Source organism: Vidua macroura, chromosome 3 (genome assembly GCF_024509145.1).
Source record: "Vidua macroura isolate BioBank_ID:100142 chromosome 3, ASM2450914v1, whole genome shotgun sequence".
Classification (NCBI taxonomy): Eukaryota; Metazoa; Chordata; class Aves; order Passeriformes; family Viduidae; genus Vidua; species Vidua macroura.
In genome coordinates this window covers 86,132,568-86,148,639 of record NC_071573.1, presented here as the reverse complement: position 1 = coordinate 86,148,639, position 16,072 = coordinate 86,132,568, and the positions used below count along the sequence as shown (strand labels likewise).

The 16,072-nt window shown below is 35.9% G+C and overlaps 1 protein-coding gene across 1 annotated transcript in view; it reads left to right on the top strand.

Moving 5' to 3' along the window:
* COL19A1 (collagen type XIX alpha 1 chain) overlaps nucleotides 1-16,072 on the top strand; it is a 173,201-nt gene that overhangs the window by 138,082 nt on the left and 19,047 nt on the right. The window contains exons 27-42 of the mRNA XM_053973303.1: nucleotides 188-241; nucleotides 1,483-1,572; nucleotides 2,208-2,252; nucleotides 2,344-2,421; nucleotides 3,293-3,328; nucleotides 3,431-3,484; nucleotides 3,573-3,626; nucleotides 5,876-5,917; nucleotides 6,944-6,997; nucleotides 7,844-7,897; nucleotides 10,951-11,004; nucleotides 11,926-11,979; nucleotides 14,020-14,064; nucleotides 14,693-14,743; nucleotides 14,828-14,872; nucleotides 15,721-15,747. Coding sequence (XP_053829278.1) covers nucleotides 188-241; nucleotides 1,483-1,572; nucleotides 2,208-2,252; nucleotides 2,344-2,421; nucleotides 3,293-3,328; nucleotides 3,431-3,484; nucleotides 3,573-3,626; nucleotides 5,876-5,917; nucleotides 6,944-6,997; nucleotides 7,844-7,897; nucleotides 10,951-11,004; nucleotides 11,926-11,979; nucleotides 14,020-14,064; nucleotides 14,693-14,743; nucleotides 14,828-14,872; nucleotides 15,721-15,747 — 837 coding nt within the window. The remainder of the gene's footprint in view (nucleotides 1-187; nucleotides 242-1,482; nucleotides 1,573-2,207; nucleotides 2,253-2,343; nucleotides 2,422-3,292; nucleotides 3,329-3,430; nucleotides 3,485-3,572; nucleotides 3,627-5,875; nucleotides 5,918-6,943; nucleotides 6,998-7,843; nucleotides 7,898-10,950; nucleotides 11,005-11,925; nucleotides 11,980-14,019; nucleotides 14,065-14,692; nucleotides 14,744-14,827; nucleotides 14,873-15,720; nucleotides 15,748-16,072) is intronic.

The window sequence follows — 16,072 nt, the reverse complement described above, 5'->3', positions numbered from 1 at the left end:
TAACTTAAAGAAAAATGATTTATATATTTAAGTATTAAGTAATTCATTAACTTATAGTCTTTAACATTTGGGATCAATACTAATGCACAGTAAACAGTCCAGTGGAAACTAATTTTCATCTGTATTTTTATATAATCATTAAGGGAATAGCTATAAAAATGTACCATTATATTTTTATTAATTCCAGGGCTTACCAGGAGATCCTGGGGTACCAGGAAACCCAGGAATTAAAGGAGACAAGGTATCTTTTAAGTGTTTTTCGTTAAGCTTGATATGTTAAAGCATTTTAAATGTTCACTTCAAGAGTAACCTTCCATTCTTCTGTAGTGCATCTGTGTGGCTGCTGTGTGATTTTAAAATGTACCAGCAGCAGCCCCCCGTGTCTCGGAGAAGAAACATCTCTGCATTTGGAGATGGTTCAGACCAGTTTGGCAACCTAGTTGCTCTTTAGATGAATAATTTAAGTAATATTTCAAAGAGATTGGACTGTGCCCTTGCATGAAATCTGTTCTGTGCAGAAATGTCACTTCAGGTCCTGACTACAGAACAACCTTTTCAGGGTAGTGTCCTACCCAGACTAATGTGCAAAATCCCACTTCACAGTCAGACATCTTCATCTTGGCAGAGCTCTAGGGCAGCTACACTGGCTCAGATGTAAGCTAAGGCTGGATCTCCTTAAGACATTGTATTTTGCTGTATAGAAATCTCTTAGTTAGAATTTAGCTGCATCAGCAACAGCTAAAAATTACGTGTCTGTATATTGAATGTAAAGAAGGAGAAAAAAGAGGATATACAGGTGTGCTCTGAGCTATGGGATGTGTTGTGGTATTTATACATTGTGGGGTACAAGGAAAACCAAAAAACTCCAGTCTGAAGAAGTGAGCTGAAAGAAAGGCAAAGAAAATAACTGGAACAAGGACAAGAATGTACTCATCTTGCAAAATGGGAAGTGGTGGGTTCAGAAAGAATCACAGAGGATGTTGCAGGAGCCTGCAAGAAACAAGAGGAGAGCATAACAAAAGGCACAATTTTACTGAATAAGCAGCAGAGTTTAGCAATGGGGAACAAGAGACACTGCATGTGTTGAGAGAAGAACAGAGGAGTAAAAAGCAATACACTGAAGACCCCAGGTTTAGCACTAGTGGTTGATAGCTGGAGAGAGACAGCTGTTGTTTCAGCTGTTGCTATGAATTAGTTGGCAGGGTTTAATGACAACCTGCATATTAGGAGCCTGGGGAACAAGAAATGTAGATGAGATGCATTGCAAGCATGGAAAAGCAAGAGAATGCTAGTTATTATTAATGGTTATATGATCCATGCCTCCAATTCTGTAACTTTTTGAAGGAAAATATGAGGGTATTTTTTCTTCTCTATATCTTCTCAAAGTACTGGCACTTTCTATGATAAACTTGATAATATTTAGAGTTTTTTCATAGGGGAAAATTCTCACATTTCAATTAGTGATTCAAATTTATTTTGTAGGGTGACCCTGGTGGAATTATGGGACCACCTGGACATCCAGGTCCAAAAGGCGATATGGGGCCTCCCGGACCAAGTCTGCCTGGAACACCAGTAAGTCCATAATCTGAAAAGACTTTCCTGACTTTATTTTCTGCAGGGGCAACTGGGAAAGAATTCTCATTGTGCAATGAAAGAAATCACAGAACGGTTTGTGTTGGAGAATACTTTAAAGGTGATCTAGTTCCAACCCCCTACTATGGGCAGGGACATCTCCCACTAGAGCAGGTTGCTCAAAGTCCCATCCAATCTGGCCTTGAACATTTCCAGGGATGGGGCATTCAAAACTTCTCTCAGCAGCCTGTTCCAGTGCCTCCACCCTCACTGTAAAGAATTTCTTCCTAATACCTAATCTAAACTTAGTCACTTCCAGTTTAAAGCCACAAAGCAAGTACTTTTTATTGTAATTTCAAAATCAAAATATATTTTATAGTGGTGTTTTAAGTGCACTAAAATATAGAAATAGTGTAAGTCTGTTAGTCTATTTGTGTGGTCTAGAAATAGTGTAAGTATCACATATGATCCTAATGATACTGGCACTAACAAGGAGGATATGTAAACTTGTCATAGTTTATTTCTAAGGGCTGGCTAATTTTAGCCATTAAATTCATCCAGTATTTTGGATTTCAAAACATAATTTGTTTTTTTTTTTCTTGGTTTTTTCGTGTTTTGTTTTGGATTTCTTTTAGGGTCCAACTGGTGTTCCTGGAAACCCAGGTCCAAGGGGGCCAAAGGTATGCCAAATGCATTATTTCTGTTTCTAAAAATATTTGGTAGTTTGCATTTTCAGAGCTGTTGTGATGGAAAGTCTCCTACCTTTCACAGGGAGAAAGAGGACTACCTGGTGTACAGGGAGCACCTGGGGAGATGGGGCCCCCTGGAATAGGCATTCAGGGATCACCAGTAAGTAAACAACACCCAGAATTTGGGCTTCTCACTGTCCATCACTGAGCAACTGCAACAGGCAAACAAAGCATAATAAAAAGCCATGAACTCCCTTCTGGCCTGACTCCCAGCTCCCAGTTTGCTTCAAGGGTTGCTGTGCAGTTTAAATTCAAACATGAAGCAAGTTGACACAGACATCTAAAGCATTCATAGTAAATAATTTGTACAGCAATAACTGTTTCAATAATTCAGCTTGTTTCCTGGGTTTCTTTCTTTTTAATGCCTTTAAATAAAGCCACCTGCAGTGCCATCAAAATATTCAGTAAAAAAATGTGCTGATGTTGATGGTGTAGCTGGTGGGTGGTACATGCTATTGCAGGAGTTTTACTCCAGTGACTGAGGCAATCTCTCTTCAGTCAACCAATGTGTATTCAGCTTATGGACAGTGCTCTGGTATAAAAAGGAAATACTTGTGAAAGGTGACTACGCATTCACCCTGAATGTCTTCATCTAAAATAATAATACTTAAAGATAATTTTTTCAGTTACAATATTTTCAAATCTGAATTTTTAAAATTATGCATTTATATCTAAATTGTCTGGTTTTATTCAAGTGCTCATTAGCTTTTCTAGTGAATTTTCTTCCTAAATACCAAGTTTCACCACAGATCAATAATTTTTGGAAATGTTTGCCCTAAAAAATGGGCATTCACAAAGTCCTGAGGTCTCCAACTTTGGCAAAATTACGTGTGGATTTAAAGCCAAACCTTAAAGCAAGACTTTCTCAAAGTGAAAACTGCGTAAATATCCTACATTCAGCATTTTTTAATGAAGTTCATCTCCCTTATCCCAGAAAGTGTAGCTACTGATTGTTTGGAGTTTTCTTACAGGGTCCTATAGGTCCAACTGGATCAGCAGGTGTGCAGGTAGGGTATAAGTTTTCACTTTAATACAAAAAGCATTAATTTAGTTTAGGAATTTTGCAGGAAAGGTATTCTTATATCCTAAATGACCTTTTGTGCTCTTAGGGCCCTAGGGGACCTCCAGGATTACCAGGAGCTCCAGGTACCCCTGGCATTAATGTAAGTGACAGCTTTATATATATACAAGAAAAAGTAATGTGTACCTCATCAGTGATTTAAGGCCATCAAGTTTTACATTTGTTTCTAGGGCACTCCAGGAAGAGATGGAAAGCCAGGACTACCAGGCCCTCCAGGTGATCCTGTACGTATGCAGGGAAAGCTTTTGCATTTGCTTTGGTGCAAATATATTAAATTTATGTGAGGTGAGATAGCATAGCAAGCCTATAAGAACCAGTGATATGAAGATAAAGTAGAAATACTTACTTGGGAAAGACAAGTAAACAGCCATGTTATGTACTTGGCCTCAATAAAACCAAGACTGTCTTCATGATGTTTCTTTAAGCAAGAAAAAATGCTTAGAATTAGTTGCCATGTAGTTAATGCTTATCAAAAATCATGGATCTGAGTGTCACTTAGCAGATTATTGTCAATCTTGGAAAGAGAGGTCTCTCCCATGCTCAGTTCTTGTCAGTGATTTAATTTGATTTGGGTAAGTAGAGAAAACTCTGAAATTGGAGTGGGAAAGATTGCTTGCTTTTTGAAGATGTAATCAAAATTCAGAGGCTGTCTGAAGTCAACAAGATTTAACTTGAGACAGATGAGGATAAAGTGCTTAATAAGGAAAACCAAAATCCATAAGGAGAATAAGTCTGGAAGGCACAGCACATTGTAAACTAAATGGAAGTAAAATATTTGATGCTGCCATTAAACAGACAGGTCTAAATGGTAAAACTCACAAACAGGATAATTATTGCCTTTTGCTGTCTTGAAATACTCTTCTTTTTGGAAAGAATATTTTTTTCCAGGAAGATGTAGCAAGCAGGAGTGAATCTGGAGAATTAAGGCCATTTTAACACTTTCAAAATCCCAGCATAAATCATACACTTATTCAGAGAGCAACACACAGATTTATGGCTCTGCAGTGTGTGTTTGCAGTCAGGGTGGACTTGCCTTACACTCAGAGCGGGGGAGCTGCGTGGCACACAGTTGGCTTGCTCTCATACATGTGTGCCCTTCGCAGCTGGGGTTCCACACTGAGGGTTTGGGGTTCTGTGCCATACATTGATAGAGCAGCTAAAATAAAAACATTAGAAAAGAGGAGAGACTGGGGAAATTACACTTCTAGTCCAGTAGAAAGACCAGCAGGTGATATGGTAACAGCCTGCCTAGCTGAAAAATATCATAAGAAGGGTGAAAAGTCAGGCCATGTAGGTTTTTTTGTTTTCAAGTCTTGTCACAGGTTTTTAAGAGCAGCTGATCCTGTCTATGTACAGTTTACCTCTGTGCAGAGGATGGACTCACACCTTACATAACTATGTCCAAGTTGTGCTAGGTGATGTTGTCTCACCCTAAAAAACAACTTGGCATGCTTTCGAAGGTGGTTATGCCACCCTATAGATGGTGTGCTGATTATATTTCTGGTTAATTATATTCAGCAGTGTGTCTCTTGAGCTGATCTTTGACACTCATTGTTATTAACTGGCAGTTTTGGAATATGCTAAAAAAAGTGTTTATATTTTATTTTTCTTCTTCAAGATGGAAAGAATTGAAACAAGGTGAACAAAGAAGTTACCTTATTTTGAATGTGTCTAATTTTACAGTATGCCCAGGATTTATATGATTTTACATTTAGCAATTGCCAGACAAAATGAGAATTAGTAATTGAAGAGTCTGTGAATGAAGCTGATGACAACCAGGGCAATGAGTTTTTAACAGGGAGTCTTTAAATATAAATTTAATGGCATGTCTTGGAAATCTGGGATCTTTTTCAGTACAGTATAGATCCACTGACTGATCTTTAAATGGCTCAGCTTTGGTAGCAATTGGTATTGGTAGCAATTTAGCAGTGGCACCAAGGAGTTACACACTAATTATTAATATTTAAGGGCAGTAAAAAATATTACATATGTTGCTTTTGTTGCTGTAGCTGGATTATTTCCAGTATCTAAGCTCATTTATTGAAGTTAGCTTTGGCATCTCCAGAATTTGTGCTACAGTTGACAGTAGAGTCAAAGCCTAGGAGAAAGGAGAAGGAAAATAATTGAAGATAATCAGGTAAGAATACAAGAAATTCCAGTAGCATTAAGCTGTCACTGATGTGCTACAAAAACAATATTAGTATGTTCAGGAGTTATGCTGTTGTCATGGTTTGAGACATTTCATTGCATTTATAGTTAAGGATTGCAATCGATAGGTTGGACAGACTGTGATATTTAAGTATATCTGAAAATCAGTTTTTTCTTTTGAGTTTTCATTAAAAAGTAGATTGAACCAACATATATATATAATCAGCTCTATGTGTAATGATATAAAGTTTAGAAGCAATGAAAACACATCAGAATTAGTAATGCTTTGTAAAATATTAACTGCAGATGCCTTTTTTAATTGCAGGTTGCACTTCCACTTGTGGGAGATATGGGTGCTATACTGAAGGTAAATTTTTCACAGATTAAATAGGGTTTTTTTGCTATAAACATGCTTTTTAAACAAACACATGCACTTGAGAGCTTCTATAGGTTCAGTTCTGACTTACAGGGCTAGCCTAAAATAGTATTGTGATTTTTTGTTTTGTTTTCTTTTCTTTTAAAAAATACTCAAGAAATATATTTACAGAAATTTTGCAAGTGAGGTAGTAGCCAGCAAGTGCCTGTTCAGCACATCCAGCCCACAGTAATTGCTACAAATATACCCAGTTCTCCACTTTACTTTGTAGCATTAATTTCAGTAATATACCAAATGAGGAAAATAGTCTAGAATTTCTAAGATATTATTTTGAAAAATAATGACATTTGGAGGGTTCTGCAATATTCCAAAATGAAAATTGTGCTCAGGAGTATTTCAATATGAAAAGCACACATCATGTCTACTGTACTTTATTAATACATGTACTTAGGGTTTATTGACTTTCTCATTTCCAAATCTGATTTATTTTAGGTCTATTTTTTGTTTGTAATTGTAGTGATTTTCTGCTGTATATACTCTTCTTGTCAGAGCTCTCTTTCTTGCTTCTTCTTTATGCCTCATTCTTCATTTCTCAGTGTTTTGTGGTTAGCACTTCTATATGACTGCAATTTAGCTGGCAAATGCTTCTCTCAGCAATGCAGGGGTCATTTACTTTTAAATATCTACAGATTTGAAGCTGGAGAGAGTAACAAGTAGCCTTCATCTCTAACTAATCCTTGAAAGGAAGATGCTCAAACCTAAACATAGGTGTGTCTGGGACTATCCAAAGTAAAGCTAAAAAATGTGTTAGCATGATTTGAGTAGAGAGTGTGAGATGGGGAGGAAAACAAGGAAGTCTCTCTGAACAAGTATATGGTTTAGAAGAGAGCAAGGACTGGAGAAGCTTTGGGATAAAACAAAGGCCTGGTCAGAAAGGCAGGAAGGAAGCAATGTACATAGATCGGTCTATGGCATAAAAATATTTATTTGTCACTTCGTCTTCTGTCTTTTCCACAGGGTGATCCTGGCACAAGAGGTCCTCCAGGCATTCCTGGCAGAGAAGGACCAAAAGTAAGTTTTGAAGAGTGTACTCCTCATTGCTTTGTTTCTTGTTAAAAGCAAAAGGACAGATTCTTACCTTCGCGAGACTTGACGTTTTTGTCTCATCCATATCCCTGCGGCATTGGGCAGCCTAAAAGTTCAAATTATTTTTATGTTGCAAGCCTCTTCATGTGTCAGTTTGCCTTTTGTCTAGGTTGAGTGAGCAAAATAGCCTGAGTTGAGTCCCAGGTCCAGATCGTTTTTCTGTGTCATGCCTCCATTAAAGCTATCTCAGATCTGACTGCCCAGCAGCGCTTTGCTGTCTGTAGACTCATTTTAGGTGAGTGAGTCACACGAGAATCCTGCAGTGAAGAGGCAAACTTCTCACGTGTCCCTCAATTGTGCAACACAGCTGGACCACCCTGTGCCTTTGCACCCTGTTCCCATGGGAGCAGCACAGCCATTTCCCTGGGATTTGAAGTGTCACTGGCATCAATCAAAATCCCACTTCACTGGAATCAGATAAAAAACCACATGGTTTGACATACAGATATCTCCTATCATTGGGACTAATTCCATGGAAGTCAACTTTCTCCATTTCAGCAGGCATTCAAACTCTTTGGTGTTAATGTCTCCATCTTAAGGTCTTTTGAGTATTTTGCCTCCTAGGAATAAACCACTCATTTCCTTTCACCTTACTGGGAAGTTTCTTTGAAATCTTTCAGATAGTTTTGAGCCTTTGCTTTATGTTTTAGGCACTATGGCTGTAAGGGTATTATGCTAGCATTTATTGAATGTATATAAAATGCCCTACAGAGCATGAAATTCATTGTTCTCTAATAGAAAATATTTGTTTTGAATGTTATGTTTTCATAGGGAAGCAAAGGTGAACGTGGATTTCCTGGGCTTGTGGGGGAAAAGGGCGATGAGGTAAAATTACTTCATTTCTACAGTGGTAGCATTCTTATCTGAACCCAAGTAAAGACCTAGACTGAAAATGAAATGCATAGAATGTTATTTAGTTCTTTAAAACTGCTGAGATAGTAATGTAGTGCTATAAATAGCCCTTGATTCTGATTATTCAATAGGATTGAATATTATAATTTGGTTAACATTGATTTGATTTTCATCAGTGAATTTTGATTTGTATATTTTAAAGCCTCTCATACATTTACATGCTAATCTTTAAGGATATAGGATACAGCAATAAATAGGCTAATGCCAAATATTTTCAGAAAATACTTCATGTCTATAACATATTTGCTTTCATTTAGTTAGTTCCCCTTTAGAATTCACTTTTGAAAACTTTCCATTAAGGAAATAATCTGATGGGAACAGTAATAGCAGCAAGTACTATTAAGTGGAAACTGAAAAATATTTGAAAGGCCTGAATTTAAAGTATTTGCAATATTTTGCATCTTTTATTACCTTCTTAGAGTTATTTTTATGTCTTTATGGGGGAGGAAAAAAAAGCCAAATGACTTGTGGTGCCAAATCCAAAATAGCTATAGCTTTCATTTTCAATTGAAATATTTGCAGTTAACATTTCAAGAGCAATATCAGTGGAAAAAAAAATCACCACAGCAGAAGCTATTAAGCAAATTAATCTGGAGAAATAAATGAATTTCTTAGTGGCCTTAGCCAACTGAGGAGTTAAAATAAGTAGCCCAATAAAAAGTATGTGGTGAGCACTTTGAAACTCCAAAATACTTAACTGGGATTAAACACATGCTACTCTCTTTTAATTTAAGAGTGATGGTTACAAGACACAGCACCTATAAAATACAAAAGGAATTTAGAGTGTATTGATTGAGGGGTTTGTAATTCTTTATAAGCATTTCACATTTCTTCGGCACTAAGGCCATGATAACTTAAGATTTTTTAAAGAGTAGTAAAATAAGAGAATAGCTTTCCCAATAAAGTGTTTATCAGGATCCTTGGTTTACAAAAGTACATGTGGAAAAAAAAGATGCAGCTCCTGCTACTGTTTTACTCCAGAATGTAGCATGCTGTCAGCCTAAAGTATCATGCCTATTTTTTTTCTTTTATTTTGTATGATATATAGAGCTCGTTACCTATATATTTTACATATATATTTGGTTTTAGATTATATATAGAGCTCACACCTCATGTGCCTCCTGAGGTGGAATTCAGAACCTATTTCCTAAAAGGATGGGGCAGCCAAAAGCAAATTTTATGCAGAATTTTACTTAAAAATAAATGGGAAAGTAACACATGCTTTGTGTGCTGTATAGGATACCTCTAGCAGTCAGCCCTAGGAGGAATGAGGCATTAACAAAACAATTTTGACAATTCAAATACTATTAAACAGCTGAGACATAAATAAGATATTGCAGGGAATTAAGAAAGTAATAAGGTAACAGCAAATTTATGACTGGCAGATTTTTTAAAGGAATCTAGAGAAAATTCATAGTATATTTTTCATTTATACTGTGTTAATAAGTTCATTATTCCTATGTTTCTTCACCTTTTGAGAGCTGGTGAGCTGCCTTAGCTCTGATATTTTCAATGTTTTGTTGCAGCTTTTGATTATGACATGGTGAAGGTGCAAGTGAATCTTTTTTTCAGAAACATGCATGAAAACATTTTAAAATTACCTTCTTTTACAAATTTCAATATTTTTATTTCAATAATTTTTTTGGAATGGGGAGAAATGGGAAGAAAGAGAAGCCTACCTGAAGCCCTTTGACATATGCTCATTAACTTCCATATGCTCTCCAGTCACCCTTTAATCTTTGTTGAATTTCTTATCTGCATTTTCAAAGCACTTTTTTTTCTTCAGGGGAAGTTTTTTTTTGGTATCAATAGTAAGAATTACAGAAGATGTTCCTTTGGTTTCATATTAATTTTTCATGTAAATGTACCATCAGAGTAAAGGAGTTCAAAAGGAACAGAGAGCACATTAGCAGTTACCTTGCCACTTTGAAAAGATGTAGAGGTGGATCAATGTCCTCTGTATATAGGAGCAAGAAAGAAAAATCAATGTCTCTCCATCTCTACATTTTTTGCTGATTTATTTCTCTCCAAAGTTTTTCCCTCAGTTTCTCCCTGAGAGCACCAATTGCAGGGTTCCTGACCTCTGTGGCTTTCTAGGCTTCCTCCTTAGCCATTCTCTTAAATGTTGCATTTCAAATGAGAAATACACCTTTTCTGAGGGGATTTTTCTTGTCAGAGGATGGACAGATGAAATTAATCACTGCTTGGAAGAATCTATTTCTCTTTGTGGATTATAGGGAGAACAATGAGTGTTAGCTCTCATTAGTGAATCACTTTTACATGTCTAAAATTGCACCTGAGCCTGGTGTGGCAGAGGAAGGATGCTCAGTGACATACAGGCTTGTCTCAAATCCCACCTCTATCTGCTGGAGTGAGTTGCACAGCAACTGTGTGTGTTTAGGAAGTGGATACTGGAGTTCATTGATTTTCAGGCAATCAAATAGAATACAAGCAGGAAAGCAGATCATTAAATACTATGTAAAATGTCATGTTCAATTACCAAAAAACCAAACCAAAAATGAGGCAGAAAGTACCATTTCATTTAGATAGCGTCAGGTGATATTGAGAAGCCTGATTAAATGTCTTCTCATCAGAAAAAAAAAAAGTCTTTTAATAAAAGAAAATAGAAAATTAATCTCTAAGAAAAAGCTTGAAATATGTTCTTATCTTCACAACTAAAGACAAAACTATTTCCAAAATATGGGCTAAAAATGTGAAAGGTTGAAGGACAAGTGGTGTTTATCACTCAAGAAAGAAGTTGCCTCTAACCTGGTTCAATGATAACCTGGTTCTCTTCCCTACCTGGTGGGGTGGTTATTTTTTTTTTGCCATTATTAAAAATAATGCCTTCATTTTAGAAGAAAATGCACTGGAATGCAGGTATAGTACTGCTGGACATGCTGAATATAAGTATTTTTGAAGTATAAGTGGGAGAGGAACTAGACATGTGCTCTTTTAATCTCCAGGGTCTTCAAGGTGCTCCTGGACTGCCAGGTATATCAGGACCCAGTGGCCCATCCGTAAGTGTGTGGTATCACCTGTGATCTGATTTAGTTCTGTAGGGCTTGCTATAACTGCCTAGATCCAGTCCTTTCTTTACCATTTAGGAGAGTAATAATAAAATCTTACCCATTCTGGCTCTAGTGAAGTAAACTATACTGCTGTTGATGTTACTGAAAATACCACAATTGTCTGGACTCAAAGTTTATGGAACTTAAATAGATTTGAAGTTTTGACATTACTAGAGAATCTGTGAGGTTACATGATGTATGATGTGCAAGCTTGCAGTGAAATGTGTATTTCTGCCCAAGTTAAAGTCATGTTAGTAATAAAATCTAAAAATAATTCCAGCTAGTCATTCTGAAAAAAAATCTTTGTGCAAAAACAAAGTAATTACTTGGTTTCACAATTCAAAACCAAAGAATGAGAAAAAGCTGACAATATTTAAAGACACTGAAATATAGCATTAAAATTGTTGGTATTACTGGGAGAGGTCCTCTTTGAAATGTTTTTAAATATTCTTTTCTACATATGGGAATTACATTAGTTAGTATGATCATTATTTGTTCCTCCGTTTCATGACAATACTAATACTTCTTTCAAAAATTGTAGCACATTTAAGAAGTTTAATGTGGAATACATAAATTGGCATTTAGCAGTAAAACGTGATTCTCAGCTGGATCAAGATGTGCCAGTTGGGTCACCACATTTAATTTGCCAAGGTGAAAATGCAACAGTGAACACGAGTTTTACCCTTCAAAGGACTTGTCAGGAAGACACAGCTGTTGTATCAAAGAGAAGAGAAATATTTAAACCTGAAGGAGAAGTATAATTAGGTTTAAACTACCTCCAAAAAGCATGTTTTAGAAACTTAGTGACACTGCAAAAATATTTTGTGTCATTTTTTTCCTAACTTATACAAACAATTATGTGTTGTGCAGGGAGTCCCAGGAAGACCTGGACATCCCGGTCCAGCTGGAGCAAAAGGAGAAAAGGTATTCCTTCTTTTTATTCTTGGTAGAGGTCTGTGAAGGTTTTTCAATCCCATTACACTTTTAAACAAGTGCAAGAGTGTAACAAGAATGTGGCACACGTTTCAGATTTTTATTTGTGCTTCACTACAAATACTTTCCCTAAGCAGTGCTGTGTATGTGGGCTTATATTTTGAATTGCAGTCCTTGTGGTATATTTAAGTTGCAGAGAATTTTCTTCAGGCATAACACATTATATAAGGTTTAAGAAAGTGAAAATATGTTTCTGACATAGAATATGACTAGTGACTTCTTGCTGTGCTTCCCATTCTTTTACCAATATTATATTCAAAAGTAGTTGTACAAGCAGTGAAAGTTATTGGGTGTTAGTTATTCTGAAAGAATACATAAGCTTCCTTTATACTTAATTTACACTCTCTTAGCACTGCTTTTTTTCAAAATTTTTTGTGTTCTTTTATTGATATTATCCATTATAACTAAGAGGTCAAATTCATTTCTTGGATACCTCAGATCAGAGCAATATAGCAGAGACAAACTTTGCTGCAAAATACTTTCTGGGACAAGTTCTACATTTTGTCTATGAATACAGCTTTTCTTTCAGCAGTACTCTGGAATTTTCCAGGCATAGCACTGCCACATCCACATGTGGGATCCTAATTCCCTACAAATCTTTGATAGGAGTAAGAAAGAAAACTATTTTGTAGAGCCCTGAAATTATTTCAGTATAAAATTTGAATGAGAGTTGTCTCCTTGCAGATCACGGTAACAAAAATTTACCTCACTTATTTCTTTTTTATCTAACTGAATGCAAAACACAAATCTTTGATAGTTCCTTGTTCACAATTCACATAAAGGTGGGCATGAGAAGCCCCTGCTCTACATCATTCTAAAAGTGCAAAAGTCACATGGCTGAAGAGTAATGAAGTAAACTGAAATAAAGCCCCAGTAAATTTCTCCTCCATCCTTCATCTGGGACACACTTGAGAACTGATCACATAATGTGCTCTCTAAAATAATAGGATTTTAATTCCCCATGAAGTTCTTCACTCTTGGAACGCTGACAATTTCTAACAATTAGCAGGGCCATTTGGAAATTATCCTAGTATAAATGTTTAGTAAGAATTATATCTTTCTGCTGAGCTAATTATTGGCATTGAGCACTTAGCTTGATTTTTGCCACCTTAGTAATTTTAAATTTGTGACTTAAGTGTATCACTGACATACATTAAATAAGATCCAACAAAGCCAGTGAAAAATTCTGACAGACTTGTTCCAAATTATACGGTGTATTTATCTGAATTGTAGTGATGAGATTTAGAAAAGATTGTTTGGAAAATTTTATGTTGAAATCTTTGCAGCTCTCTACTATCCATACCCATGATTCTGCTGGGGAAAAGTCTCAGCAGCTATGCTCTATATAATATAGGCAATTCAGTACACAACAGCAGAACAGGCCAGAGATACAGGTAACAATGGATTAATATTTTACAACAGAAACCAAAAATATATTCCTTTTATCTCTTAATAAGGAAGATTCTTTTAAAAAAATCTTTATTTATATTCAATATGTTTCTAAGTAAACTGAATTTCTGAAACTGTAGCTCTTCTTTATTTACATATGAATGATCAACTGAGGACTGGCTTTTGCAAAATAATATACAAAGCATAAAATGAATGTTAACTTTTATCTGCCAGTTCCTTAGAAATTCATATTAACAACTCTTTTTTTTTTTTTTTTTCTTCCTCTCCCTCCTGGTACATATGAAATGTTTCCCAACCCAGGTTACCACTGTTATTTTGCCATAAGGAAGTTACTACACATAAAGCAGCAAGTAACTAACAAAATAAAAACTAGTACAAAGTAATGATACATGCCTTCCCTAAAGCTAAAGTAGGAACATTGCAGGAGAATTTATTCTTGATATTACCTGCTCTTATTGACTGTATCTCTTGTTTATTGTCATTGTGGTCATCATAGCTTGAGTGTGCAATAGATGTGGCCAGTTACAGTAAATGAGTTACATCAATCTCTTGCTGTACTAGGGTAGTGAAGGTTCTCCTGGGAAACCTGGACCACCTGGGCCTCCGGTGAGACATTTTGTTTTATATCTTAAATTTATATTAGGAACAATATGCTTGTGGGTAAAATGTAATGTAATACAAAGAACTGAGTGTTGGTCTAATAAAAATTAATATTGCAGGAAGGTAACAGTGTTTTTTTCAAAAGGTTTCCATACTCCATTTTTTTTTCTCGCAATTCATCACTATTAAGTTCATCACTGAGTAAGTTCAGATCACTAAAACCCTCTAAGAAACCTGCTCAAATTAGTTAACCTTGGTATCCAATATTATTAGGGTAAAATTGACAGCTTGGATACCTGAGATCAGAGAACCCATGCAATCTAGGGAAAGTCTGTGGAGCTCACTGGACTCTAAATTAAATTAAGTACCTTACACCAAAATTTATTCTGGAGAATTATAATAATAAAAATCAAAATATGATGCACACTGATTTACAGGTTTCTTGGTTTATAATTTTTAAAAAAATCCCAAGCTGTGTTGGTGTGTATCTTATGTTCTTCTGGAATCTGGAATCTTTGGCAAATTGAGAACAAAAAGGATACCACAACTTTGCTGAACTACAGGACTTGAACAGGGCAATAGTTTTGCCTTTATAATTCATAAGTGACACTTACTTGGTTTTTATGCTTTAAAGGGTATGCCTTACAATGAAAGAAATGGAATGAGCAGCTTATATAAACTGCAGGTATTTCTCTTTAATGTTAATTGCTTTTTTTTTCAATCACCACCCAATTTTAGCCCAACTCAACTTTTAAACTTGCTGTTACAGGGAGGAGTGAGTGTCGCGAGTTATCCAGGTCCACCAGGACCTCCGGTAAGTGCTACCAGAAATCTCTTTTCTAGTAGCTAATGACATAGAAACAGAGGAGGGTTAGTTGCATGGAATCTGATTTTATTTGTGAAAGATTTAAATAATAAGGATATGATTGGTATGTAGCATACCTACTGTGATTTTATGTTTGCCAAGCACTTCAGCCCATTTTGGAGACTGGTTTATTTTGATTAAATCATTTCATCCTAGCAAATAAAGGCTGCAGAAATGGTACATAATTTGGTATTGGACTCTTTACTGAAAGTATTTTTATACTAAAAATGTGTAATTTTGTACTTATAGTTCGTGGAGGCATAGTTTTGAAAAGATTTTGTAGTGAACGAAATCTGGTGCCAGAAATGAGAAGCTCAGGAATTCTGATCTGAGTTTCTGTCACTGATTCACTACATGTAGCTACAGTGCAAGAAAATGTGTAAAACTAAGAATTATATTGTGGAAGTAATACAGGACTGGTGTCTTTTACACCAGCACCTTGCAGTTGGACACTGTTGCTTTAGTTCCATGGAACTAAAGATGCTGTGCACTTATTTATGTTCTCCTCCTTTTTAGCACCATAGGCAAGTTCTGTTTTGAGATTATTGTCTCTTTGATAACCACAGTTATGTGCTGGCACCGAGCAACAGAGCTGTCTTTCTCTGTATTCTGGAACAGCAAAACCCCAAAATATTACTAAGATTTTGTACTGAATTAATCAGCTGGGGCTGGAATGAATAATAATTCTAAATGCACTGCATTAGCAAAGTATACTCATAATGCAGTCATTAAAAAAACCATCTTATCATGTAACTGTTATTCTTTAAATGTGGCTTTCTTTTTGGGTTTTTTTGCAGGGTCCAAAAGGGGATCCTGGAACAGTGGTATGTATGTATTTTTTGGTTTTGATAGAGAATTCCCCAAGTAGTTTGACACATGGCACTTCTGAAGGACAATAAGAAATCCAAACCAAAACCTCTCAGCAGTGACAACAAAACATGGAGTTGTAAGAAGTTTTCTAAAACAGTTTAATAATTTGTTTTCAAAAAAATTCACAAAGCTTCTTTTTTTTGTTTCACCATAATGCCTGGAAGCTGAATACATCTTTCTGTACCAGCACCTAGTTCTGTAATTCTGTATTATATCTCTCATCAAAATTAAACCATTGAGCCAAATACTCACACAGAGCCTCTGAGAAAAGCTTAATTT